We start from the raw sequence: 13,074 nt of genomic DNA on the forward strand, positions 1-13,074 counted from the left end.
CTCTAGAGACATAGGAATCTCACAGACAGCGAGCTCATCTTTGAGAGTGGGAGATAGGCCTTCTAGATAGAGTGCCCGGAGGCAGTCCTCTTGCCATCCCAGTTTCGTGGCCAGTGTTCAGAACTCCACCGTAAACTCAGAAAGGGATCTTGAGCCTTGATGGAGGTGGAGAAGGTGTTGACCCGCAACCGCCTGATGACCAGGATCTTCAAAGGTCCGCTTGAAGGCGGTGATGAATTGGGATCGTTGAGTGAGTATGGGGTCAGAATGCTCCCAAAGTGGAGAAGTCCATGCCAGGGCCTTCCCCTCAAGACTTGAGAGGATGAAGGTGATCTTTATGAATTCCTTCAGAAACAATGACGGCTGAAGGGCAAATTGCATGAAGCACTGATTAAGGAAGCTTTGGCAGAGGTGTGGATCCCCATTGAAATGGGGAGGAGCTGGCAGCGCCAGTGATGCTCTCGGTAGCAGGGTAGGATTTAGGCTTACAGGATTTACCATTACTGCATCCTGCAAATGAGAGCGGAGCTCTTCCACTGAAGATGCTAGAGTCTCTATGGCTCGTCGTTGTTCTTGGACAGTTGCGGCTAGACCCCGAAAGGTCCGATAGGCGGGAGACTTCGCCGAGTCCATGGCCTTGGCAACCTGTTGCTCCGGGAGGTGGACCCTTGGCCTAGTGCAGGACTGGAAGGCTCCCTGTTCGGACCCAGAGAGCGCCTGCCACCAGGAGGTGGAGCACAAGAGAAGACAGAGACTAGCTGGAGCTTCAGCAATAGCAACCCAGGGTTCCCTCAGGTTGAGCCCTTGGTTACCCGGGCCACCTAGTCTTAGGTGGGCCTCACAGGATCTCCTTGAGAGAAAGTTCAGAGGTTTGCCCACCACGATCAAGGGTGCGCGGTCGATGTTCAGGCTAGAAGTCCGGAGTGCCAGAGAAGGCCAGAAGAGAGTCTCTGAATGTATGGCAAGGATCAATGCCAGAGTCAAGGTAGCATAGTCAGCCAAAGCAGGGGTCAATACCAGTGGTCAGTTCATGGGTAGTCAGCCAAAGCAGGGGTCAGGTTCCGGGCAGCAATCAGACGTGGTCAGGCAGAGGTCAGTTCCAGGGAGCGTGCAGACATGGTCGGTGATCAGGCAGAGGTCAGTTCCAGGCAGCGTGCAGACATGGTTGAGGAAACAGGCAAAGGTCAAATCCAGGCGGCGATTAACATAGTCAAGAAAGGGCAGAGGTCAGAACCGAGAAGACAGTCTGAGAAGTACTATCTGTGGAGATGAAGGAAAAGGAGGACCTAGGAACAGGTGGACACTGAACAGGGGGACGCTGGAACAGAAGGACGCTGGAACAAGACTGGAACAAGGCTGGAACAAGACTGAAACAAGATACTTGAAATGCAGAGGCAAACTAGAAATCACAGCGTGATTGACCCAATTGCCAAGGCAAGGAAGTGCAGACAGGCACTTCCTTTAAGCAGTGTTCAATCAGGGCGCACCACGGAGCTGGGATCCGCCCCTGGCCCTTTAAGGAGCCAGGCGGTCTGCGCATGCCTAGGGGCAGGGCCGATGCCACAGAGGACACCGAGCCCCGCCGTGAGGCATGGCTGGAGGTGGAAGGCCCAGCGACCGCCACTGCGGGATGCTGAGGCCTAGCTGCACTCGCCGCTGAAGCAGGGGAGGACGACCCAGGACCCATGGAGGACTTGGTGAGGTGACCAGGCCTGGGTGCGGGCTGAGTGCGGACGGGACGGGCAACACTTGTATACTCAAAGTAATATTTGTATACGCATTTGCGTTGCAATATTTATCGTGTGTGTTATGGTCATATCACGGGCAATATGGCCATTTCGTGTGCGTTAGGGTCCTAATGCAAAATAAAAAATGACCCAGTAAAAGAGGTCTACTATGTTTTAAATATTCATTTTTTCTTTATGGCAATAAGGTGGGTAGTATGTTGACTAATCTGTTAAAAATTGGGGTGGTAAAACATAGTACATCTATGAGAACAAATAGTGGCCAGTTAATTCATGATAAAAAAGGAATAAGCAATAGTTTCTCATCGTATTACAAAGCTCTGTATACTTCAGAGTAGTGTAATTTAGAGGAGGCTAAATGTTTGTAGATTCAGCCCAATTACCCCATTTGACTGATGGAAATCTACAATTGAATGCTGTTATGACCTTATCAGAAATCCAATTGGCTATTAAGCAGTCATCACTATGCAAGGCTCCGGGACCTGATGGGATGTCTGGATAATTTTATAAAATTTTGAATATTCAGATATGTCTTTCTATGGGACAACTTTATGAAGCCTTTCTGAAATCAGGAAAATGTCCTTCAGACAAATAATAGTTTTACCCAAGCTTGGTCATGATCCCATGCTGCCGGGGTCTTATAGAACCGCTCTCTCTATTAAATTTTGATGTTAAGTTGTTAGCAAAAATACTGGCTGATTAGTTAAGATTTTGCCATCTCTAACCTCTGCGGAAAAAGAGGGCTTTGTTACGGGAAAGCAGGCTGTGGTTAATGTCTGCATGGTTTTAGCTTCTATTCAAAGCAAATAAATTTAAAATCGCACCTTATTAGTTTTGATGCTGAAAAGCCTTTTGATAGAGTCAGTTGGGACTTTTTGTTAACTACATTTAATGCTTGTAGGTTTGCAGATCATTTTTTAATTTTGTCTCCCTTCTGTATAATAAGCCAAGGGCTCATATTTGGGTCAATAACAAATTTTCTGAAGAATTTGTGCTACAAAGGGATACTCGGTAAAGATGGCCCCTGTTTCCTCTTCTTTTTGTATTATCACTGGACCCCAAGGCTCTTGGGTTAGAAATATGTCTCTTTTACTGGAGGTTTTGTTGAAGTATGGATACTGTGCTGGATTAAAATTAAACCTGGATAAATCTGAGGCCATGGTTGTAGGTCAGTGGAGTGCTACAAATTGGGAAGGGGATTTCCCACTTAAATAGATTGAAAATTAGTTAAAATATTTAGGTATATGGCTTCACAAAGATTTATAGAATCTTCAGAATCTCAATATTTCTGAATTACAGTAGACCACCAAATCTGCTTTGCAGAACTGGGCACATTTACATATATCTTTAGGGGAAGAATCCAATTGTTTAAAATGATTATATTTCCTAATGTATGTTCTCTATACTTTTCCACTTGTTCTAGAGAAAGATGAATATTATTTGGAGGGGAGGTGATTATTGATGATAAAGGTATTGGGCCGGATTTTAAAAGCCCTGAGCGTGTAAATCTGGCCGGATTTACGTGCGCAGGGCACTCACGTGCCGGCGCGCCTATTTTGCATAGGCCGCCGGCACTCACATAGCCCCGGGACACGTGTAAGTCCCGGGGCTTTGTAAAAGGGGCGGGGAGGGGGCGTGTCCAGGGGCATGTCTGGGGGGGTCAGGGGGCAGTTTGGGGTGGGTCCGGGGGCGTGGCGCCGGCCCAGGGGCATGGCGGAGGCCTCTGGACCAGCCCCCGGGTCGGGTGATGGCGCGCCAGCAGCCCGCTGGTGCGCACAGATTTACACCTGCCTCGGCTAGGCGTAAATCTGCCGACAAAGGTAGGGGGGGGTTAGATAGGGCCTGGTGAGTGGGTTAGGTAGGGGAAGGGAGGGGAAGATGAGGGGAGGTGGAAGGAAAGTTCCCTCTGAGGCCGCTCCGATTTCGGAGCGGCCTTTGTAAGGATGTGAACCCTGGGCCAAGATGAGAGGTGTTTCTCCACCCACAGGGAGGAGCCCTGTGAGCCTCACCGTCGGTACGCGCAGTCTCAGCGGCATAGGATACAGCTTTATATGATAGAGACTTTATTATGAAGGAGGGAAAAGGCAGAGCCTGCAGAGCGGGAGATGCAAATAAGTACAGTTATGAGCAGTGGGGTATACCCAGGGTGATACCACTGATGTAAAGATCCGGAAGTGGCCTGCAGAGTGGGGTACACCAGGAAGTCCCTTCAGATGGGTAGAGATTACCTCAGAAGTGCAGAACCAGTAGAGGCCCGCCGAGCAAGGTACGCCGAGGATGTCTGTACTGAAGATGATGATGATGAGAAGACTGAGGTTCAGGAACCCGGAAGTGGATCTTGTAGCTGGTGCGGCAATATTCTGCAGTTCAGATTATACTGGAACAACTTCTACTGTAGTGGCCCGAGGCACGGGGTACACCGCAGAGAAGCTTCAGTAAAGTTAGAATCGTTGAAGTCTGTAGTAAAGTACTCACAAGTGGTAGTTCCAGGAGAGTGTCCTGAGAAGTGGGTCAGGTAGATTTCCAAGGCAGGAAGGCCCTCCAAGGAGTGGATAGCCAGGAATGTGGAAGGGCCCCCAAGGAGCAGGTACCCAGAGCGTCCACACACCAAGAGAGGAATCTGGAACTGAAAGTCCAAGAATGGAGCGGATTCAGCAACGAGGGAACTCCTTGCTAACTCATAGTAGCAGAGGGCCGGTCAGCTTAAGTACAGCAGCGAGTTGACATCATCCAGAGGGGACGCCCCCGAGGTTCCCGCCATGACGTGTACAAAGGAGGCCCTTGCGCACGTCTTAGGTGATTCTGGAGACAAGATGGCAGTTGGCAGCGCCCACGCCGTCCAGGGGATGCCGGGGAGGTTGGCGTTGGTTGGCGGAGGCCACCATTCTTCCTAGGATTGATGGTGCAAGGGAAAAGGAGGTGAGCATGAGAGGACGCAGCCGTCTGAGACTGACGGGCGTAACAAAAGGATGGGTTCTGTCGAAAGCAGAGCTAGGGCATAAACTTGGGGATTTACAATTTGATTATTTTAGTTATTTTCAAATCCACCACTATATTATGTCTTTAAATGCTGAAGAATTGACTGCTAAAAATTGGCAAATTATGCAAAGCTCATTTGAATTAGAGGATCCAAATAGGCACTCTTTATCTTCTTTGCATAAATCTGCAGATAGCCCTGGGTTCGAATTCATTTGAGGGATTTTGGGTTAAATGGACACAAGATATGAATGTTCAGATTTCTTTCCAGTCCTTTATTACATGTTTTGGAACAATATGTAAGATTACAAGAAATATGCAGCTGTGTGAAACATATTATAAAATATTAACTAAAGAACATAAGAACATGCAATGCTGGGTCAGACCATGGGTCCTTCAAGCCCAGCATCATGTTTCCAACAGTAGCCAATCCAGGCCATGTGAACCTGGCAAGTACCCAAAAACTAAGTCTATCCCATGCTACTGTGCTAATAATACCAGTGGCTATTCTCTAAGTCAACTTAATTAATAGAAGGTAATGGACTTCTCTTCCAAGAACTTATACAATCCTTTTTTAAACCAGCTACACTAACTGCACTAACCACATCCTCTGGCAACAAATTCCAGAGTTTAATTGTGCGTTGAGTGAAAAAGACCTTTCTCCGATTAGTTTTAAATGTGCCACATGCTAACTTCAAGGAGTGCCCCTTAGTCTTTCTATTATCCGAAAGAGTAAATAACTGATTCACATTAACCCGTTCTAGACCTCTCATGATTTTAAACACCTCTAGCATATCCCCCCTCAGCCGTCTCTTCTCCAAGCTGAAAAGTCCTAACCTCTTTAGTCTTTCCTCATAAGGGAGCTGTTCCATTCCCTTTATCATTTTGGTAGCCCTTCTCTGTACCTTCTCCATCGCAACTATATCTTTTTTGAGATGCGGCAACCAGAATTGTACACAGTATTCAAGGTGCGGTCTCACCATGGAGCAATACAGAGGCATTATGACATTTTCCGTTTTATTCACCATTCCCTTTCTAATAATTCCCAACATTCTGTTTGCTTTTTTGAGAGGCAGATTTGGTTGGAATAGTGAATTCAGATCTTTGTATAAAATGTAATAACATTCCTGATTTGTTATGTCATGCATTTTGGTTTTGTGACAAAATTCAATTGTTTTGGAAACAAATCTATTCTTATCTAGAATGCATTATTCTTTTGAAGCTGTCTTTTTCTGCTTCTGGTGCTATTTTCGGTATATTGTCAGCTGGTCTCTTTGGTTCAGGATTACAAAAACTTTGGACTGCTTCTTGCTAACATGGCTATTCTTCACTACTGGAGACAGCAGATAGCACCACCTTTTACATATTGGAGGAACGTAGTACATGTTAATGGATCTTCTCACTGGAAAGATGGCATTCCCCAGAGGTAAAAAGAAGATATTGGATATTTGAATGCCATATTTCTCATCTTTGCCATCTTATGCAAGCAGTCAAGTTCTGAATGACTATTAACCTTTTTTATATTCTGATACCTGCAATGGTCACTATATTATAATCTCATAGAAGGGTAAGGATAGGAGATTGGTTTATAGGGGTTTATATGCCAGTTATATTCTATTTTATATCTTACGATTGCTTGTAGAGTATTAAGAACAAACTCTCAGGTATTTTTTTTTTTATGTTTGCATTTTGGTCTATACTGTTGGACATGAAGTATTATTTAATGTTTCCTTGCTTAAAGATATCAATAAACAAAACTTGATATAAAATAAATTGGAGAAAATATTTATTCATGCAACCAGTGGAATTTGTTGTCAAGGCATTTAGCATAGCTGGGATTAAAAGAGGTTTGGACAAGTTCCTGAAGGAAAAATCCATAAACAATTATTAGCCAGGTGCACTTGGAAGTGAATTTGTTGGGTGCTTCCTAGTGACCACTATCGGAAACAGGATGCTGAGCTGGATGGACCTTTGATGTGATCCAGCACGGCATGTCTTATATTCTTAAGAAGGCCCCTCTGCCAGGGTTCATTCACTGTGTTGGGGCTGAATATTTTCTTTGCTGTAGTTTTGCAGATGTAGGAGCAGTTAAGAGAAGTGCCATAGCCCTTACAATATCCCTTTGGCTAGAGTTCATGCAGAAGACAAACTAGCAACCCAGCACTGAAAAGGTAAATTGAAGGGTGAGGAGAAGGCAGGAACTAGCACCAATCTCATAAAGGTCTTGGTAAATTCCAATCATTATTTACAGGCTAGTCTTTGTTGTTTATTTTACCAGTTTCTTAGCATCATTGAACAAAGAACTTTGTAAGTGTTCCTCACTTTTAGCATCAATAACAAGTCCAGATGTAACAAGGACAGCAATAGTCACCTTGAGACATACCAATAAAACAAATAATTGATTACAAGAAAACAATTCGTCTTATTTGAATGTTTTAATTAGATTGTAAGGGCAATAGAGAAGGGAGTGTCTCTCTTAGGTATTTGTACAGAGCTGTATATACCTAGTAGCACAATACAAATGTTAAGTAATTGTAGTAGTAAATCCCAACTCTATTAAGCTACTTCTGTTTGAATCAAGATTTACTGTCCTCCATCAGATTCAATCTGCTGCATCCGATGACATGATGCCAAATAGGCATAAGCAGCAACATACTAAGAAGAATGTGACAGCTGTTCATAGCACGTTTTCCTGAAATGGCATTTCCTCTCTGCCCTCTTTAGTCCTCGTGGTTGCTCGGCTTCCCGTTGCTTTCTTTCAGCACGAACCCTAAGGCTGCAGCGGCTTCCTGCTCCCTAAGGACAGGGCATGGCTGGCGACAGCCGTATCCTGAAGTCGGTGCAACCCGAGACAGCAAATTCCCCTACCCCCAGCAAAGCCTGCAAGTCCGCCCGTGTCTCCCCTTCTACTCACACTGACTTATTGTAAAACACGCCTGAAATTATTCTAATATTATGCCACTTAACTACTCACGTTTGTGTACAGACTCCTTCAGAACAGGAGACTGGAAAGCATAATGCAGTACAATGTGCTCTGGAAATGCAATGGGCACGTACACGAGTTGATGCTTTCGAGACTGAGAAACCAAGGATGTAAAAAAAAAAGAAATCATAGCGAGACAGAACCAGGATTGGGGGGTGGGGGATGAAAAAGAAACATTAATTACTAGGGTGGAAAAACCAAACCATGTTTAATTCCTGCTCTAGTTTATATTGCGCCTACATGAGCTAAGAGCTCTTCTCTAGCAAGCGATGGCGGGGGAAGGCGACCAGCAACGTGCAGCGTGGGCTAAACTGACGCAGCTCCCCGCCACTTACCCGCACATGCACATCCTGCTCCTACTATAAGGGGGAGGGAGCGAGCAGTCTAAAGAGAGCAGACTGGCAGCAATCCTGCGATAAGCAGAGGGAGTAGCGTGAGTAGGCAGGCTGCAGCTCCTCCTCGCCTCCCCCCCACCCCGCCTGCGAGGAGGAGGAGGAGGGCTCGTGCTTCACGTGACCGCAGCTTCCCCGAATGCCCTTCAGCAGCGGCTGCAGCAGCTCCCAGTGAAAGACACATGGACCCGCTGAGGAGGAGAGTCTGCTAGGAAAAAGGGAACAAAAAAACAAAAAAAAGAGAGAGAGAGAAAGCAGAGACGATAGGAAAAAGGGGAAAGAGCTTTTTTTTCTTCCACGTTGCAGAATAAAGAGGCAGAGAAACTGCGGGATCTCATTGCTGCCCGAGAAGGTATAAGACTTCCTGTATTTCCAATTACAAATAGTTTGGCCGGGAGCTCTCCACTAATGCTTAGTGCTGAAAGCTTTTTCCTGTCATATTTTTCGTACTCACGGTAAGCTGCCTTGTGTAGCCCAGGAACATTTCACTCATTCATCTTTGCTGACGCTGGTTAAGTATAGAACAGGACAAAACGTCCTCATAAGCCTCATCATAAAACAGACTTTGAATTGCAGGACAGGTAAATTAATGGTAAAATTCAATAGAACTTTCATCAGATCTGAAAAAGAGTCCCAGCATTAAGCAGCATGCATCTGTTTTCGTTTCTTTTTTTCCAGGTAACTTTCTGTACACAAAAAGAAAAGAAATGTAGACAGATAGAACGAATTGTTTACTCTTTTCCGTAGTAAGATTATATACAATTACGATATTTTTCTCAAGTCCTTTTTTTCACCTTTGACTTCCCGGTGGTGTAGTAGATAGTAAGGATGATATTATGTCAGCTACGGACCAGAGTTCAAGTCACTTTTTGCATGCAGCTAGATAACTGTAGTAAGGAAGATTTTACTATAAAAGGTACCTCTGTGACATTCATAGACAATCTGAACTGTATCTTATGGCATCAGTTGGAGAGAATTGTGTATAGATATATTTAGAACTTACATAATGATGTCCTGTTTCTTGTTTCTATATTTTATAAGAACAGACCCTGTCAGTCAACATGCTAATGTATTTTCATGACCACTCAGAGACCTCTCGGTATCTTTTGACTTGTCTTGACTTAGCTTTGGATTCAGGCTAGCTGTGTCGCCCTTGCGGGTTCCGGGTCTGAGGCAGCCGCAGGAAGAGGCAGTGCACTGCGCCCCTTGAACTTACCGATGCTGCTGCTGTACTGCATGCACCACGCCAGCCGAAGCACTTCACCTTCAAATGCCCCCGTTAGCGCTTTCTTTCTTCCACACGGTTCTCGCATATATTATTTTACAACAAAGAACGGGAAAAGTTCCTAAAACACAGCAGGCGGCGGTACAAATAACTGCACTCAAACTATATTTGTAGGTGCAATATTATTTCAGAGGGCAAGGTATTAACGCAATAAAGAGTGCTAAATTGGAGACAGCACCTGCAAAGTTATATTGAATGCAGGGAGTCTAATGAGGATGTTTATCTGCATGCCAAATTGAAGCAGGGTTCTGCAAAGATAAACTTATTGAGATTCCACTTTTGATGCTAAATTGCATTTCATTTCACAGAGGGATAACGCATTGGAAGTTTTAGTAAGCCTTTTCCACAATTACGGGTTTAATTAAATGATGCTGCTTCTTTTCTGATTGCCTTCAGAAAGCCTGTGTTAGTACCAAACTATTATTTGAACATCTGAAGATTACTTTGGAAACAATTTTTCACATAGAGTGCGGTCATTAATGAAAGTTTCCCTAAGCAATAGTTTTAATTTTTTTAGTCCTCTAATAATTAATCCTTTAGAGGACTAAAGGCACAGAGGTACTATTGCTGCTTTATTACCTGGTTTTCAAGGTCGCATTTATATTTAACTAAAGTATGATTGTAAACGCATTCGATGAAGTGATAGTTTTGTATTACCTACTTTTTAGTATAATTAGGGATTGCTATCTGGCTTTAATTTAAAAAAAATGAACCTGGTGCATACCAGCTAAAAAAAAAAAAAACATTGCTGGATGTGTGCCACTGTCAGCCACGCCTGCAGACACTACAGGCTTGCCATATCAGTACATCCTCTTCCTGCCTCCTCTGGTGTGCAGACCTCCAATTGAAATACTATAGCAAGAACTTGCACTGGTGCAGCAAACCAGGCAGATTTGTGAATACGATTAGCAGTAGCCTGAGACTAATTAGACTGTTTAGTGGGAACAGTCAGAGTTTTCAATTACTTTTATTGCTTTCTTATTTTAACAAGCAGCACCATCCATACCTACTTACTGATCACGAGAATCTCCAAATCCTAAAAGTAAGACAATACATGAAATGTCTCTAATAATAATTATAATAATGCAGCTAAATTATAAAGGAACATATGGGCACTTCATATCTTAACTGTTCTTGGCAAATTCTGCAAGGTTTCGAGAACCTGAAAACAAATTGTGAAAATGACTACACAAAGATGCTGATCATGATGAACAAAGTCTATAGATTAAAACAAAAGATTATTTATATACTCTAGGTTGGACCTGCCGAAATTAGTTTCCAGTAAAACCTATATGTGATTTCTAAAAGGGCAAGTGAAAGGAATCAAAAGCCATCAACATGGATTTTGTTATGAAACAAGCTTTGGGAGGTAAGTGCAATGAAATCAATGTATTTTATGTATTTTACTGCTGTACCATGATGCAGTGAAGCTATCAATTATGACTCACTCATACATTCTATTCATACTATTGCATATTGACACACCAGTGCTAAACAACTTATTGCACACTCCCACCATCCACTCCACATCCAACTAAAATTAACAATGTGTAAACAGAATTGTAACAGGTGGAACCAACAACATTTTTTAAAATGTTTAATTCTTTGTCTACAGGGAAAGAACTTAGCAAATAAGGCCCTTAGCTACTGTTAGACTTGCTTCTACCTCCTCACTAATTCCAGAGCAAGGTTTAGCTAAATACATTGTTGATAAACCTAATGTTGAGCACTAATGCTACATCATTTAATCTATTAAAACATGACTTTAAAATAATGTATACAGTAAGGTCAAGTTAGCTCTAACTTTATCATACTAAGAAAAAATAAAGGCCTGCTTTAAAGTGGCCAATTAAAAAAAAAATCAGAGGTACTTTATTTTTAAATGTTGAGGTTCATGTACCTCTGTCCAATCAGTATGTTTGTGTTTTATGAGTAGGAATGATACAAAGAATAAAGCTGTACCTATGATATTACAGGATATTTTCTGTAGGAGCTTTTATATAATATTACCCATAATATTTCACACTGGTGAATAAAAGCTTGAACAAAGAAGAATAGCACATTAGAAATATGCAAGCTATGTTGCCGAGATTCACCCCCCCCCCCCCCATGTTGTAGTTTTTGAACAATTACGTGATGTAGACTTGGGACAATGATATAAAAGACTGTGGCTATGGAAAATTTTATTATTGGCCAGGAAAACTATCCTGTACTATGGGGTAGGGATGGACTCTCCAAATGTGATTTATTGGAAAAAACAAGTACATATTCTCTGTCTGAATGAGAAATTGACAGAGCGGATAGATATCTCCTATAAGTCCCAATCGTTCTTGCTCATTTGGGATGCTTATATCCAATCCTTACCCCATAGAGCCCACAGCTCCATTCTTAACAATTTCTCCTTCCCCTCTACCCATTAATCTTGTGTATCTTCTCCTGTTGTTCTGTGACTCAGTCTTCTGTGCCTGGTTAGGCCCTGGGGGGGGGGGGGGGGGTGAAAGCCTTGGGCGCTCTTTTTGGGGAGGGAGGCTGTGAAGTATCCAATAGTCACTCTCTGTGTCTGATGTATATTAATGTGTTACCCATGCTCCGGGAGTGGTGGGTGGTCGGGGTAGTGGGATTTATTTGGGGATTTAACAACTGTGTTTGTCACTTTGCCTTGGTATTGCAGTTTGTGACTGTATTAAGTTGTGAAAATCAATAAAGATATTTAAACATAAAAATATGCAAGCTTATTTTAGAGATAAACAAGATTTAAACTGTATTAAAGTGGCCCTGGAGTCTCAGGTATATGAAGGGCAAAAGAGTGCAAAAAGCTTGCAGATCAGTTGGCTTGCACAATTTTGAAATATCTTACCTTTTGCTCGATGATTTCATTTCATGCAGCTTCAGGAAATGAAACAATATACAGAAAAAATGTGCAACAGACTCCAAAATACACTATTGAACTTGTGCTCCAAAGTGAAAAATGTAAAAATCATACAAAAGTTCTACAATACTTATTGCACAACATTTTGCTCACAGGAGTTTTCTGTTGAAATGTTTTGCCTTCCAAAAGTTGAAGGAATTGCACTATTTCAAAACTGTACAAGCAAACTGGCTTGCAGATTTTTGCACTTTGTTTACACTGGTTTTGCCAAAAACATAAATGCAGCACAAAGTCTTTCTTAATATGCAACTTAATAAAATCATAACTATTGCCTTTATTGCCTTAGAGACAAATTTTCTAGCTAATTGTGAGTTTGTTTCACCCACTTAACATTTATTTATTTATTTATTTACGTCTTGTATACCATCATTCCAAATGAAAGACCACAACGGTTCACAAAGTAAAATCTACATAATATAAAAATAAAATCAATACAATAAATAAAACATTCTAAAATATTAACAAAATAAAAATATCAATAAAAATCATGTAATCATCCTTTACATAGCTCTTATCATGATATCATGTATTTTCTTCAATAACTTTCTTGTTTAATATCATAGGCATTCTTAACAGCCTAGTTTAAGTTCACATTTACATTTTTTACCATCAGTCAAAATATGTAGTGCCTCAGGCATAGAGTTCCAAATTTTGGACCTGCTATGGAGAAGACACAGTCTCTCACCTCACATAAGTGAATGCGCCGAATAGAAGGTATTGTTAATAACCCTTTATTTTCCAATCTAACTTGTCCTTAAATATAA

At 42.4% G+C, this 13,074-nt stretch overlaps 1 protein-coding gene across 1 annotated transcript in view; it reads left to right on the forward strand.

Annotated features, from left to right (window-relative positions):
• The first annotated feature begins 8,315 nt into the window (after window positions 1-8,315).
• CPLX1 (complexin 1) overlaps window positions 8,316-13,074 on the forward strand; it is a 244,869-nt gene continuing 240,110 nt past the window's right edge. Inside the window, exons 1-2 of the mRNA XM_029602645.1 lie at window positions 8,316-8,448; window positions 10,637-10,750. Coding sequence (XP_029458505.1) covers window positions 10,720-10,750 — 31 coding nt within the window. The 5' untranslated portion in view covers window positions 8,316-8,448; window positions 10,637-10,719. The remainder of the gene's footprint in view (window positions 8,449-10,636; window positions 10,751-13,074) is intronic.

This window comes from Rhinatrema bivittatum, chromosome 1, assembly GCF_901001135.1.
Source record: "Rhinatrema bivittatum chromosome 1, aRhiBiv1.1, whole genome shotgun sequence".
NCBI lineage: Eukaryota > Metazoa > Chordata > Amphibia > Gymnophiona > Rhinatrematidae > Rhinatrema > Rhinatrema bivittatum.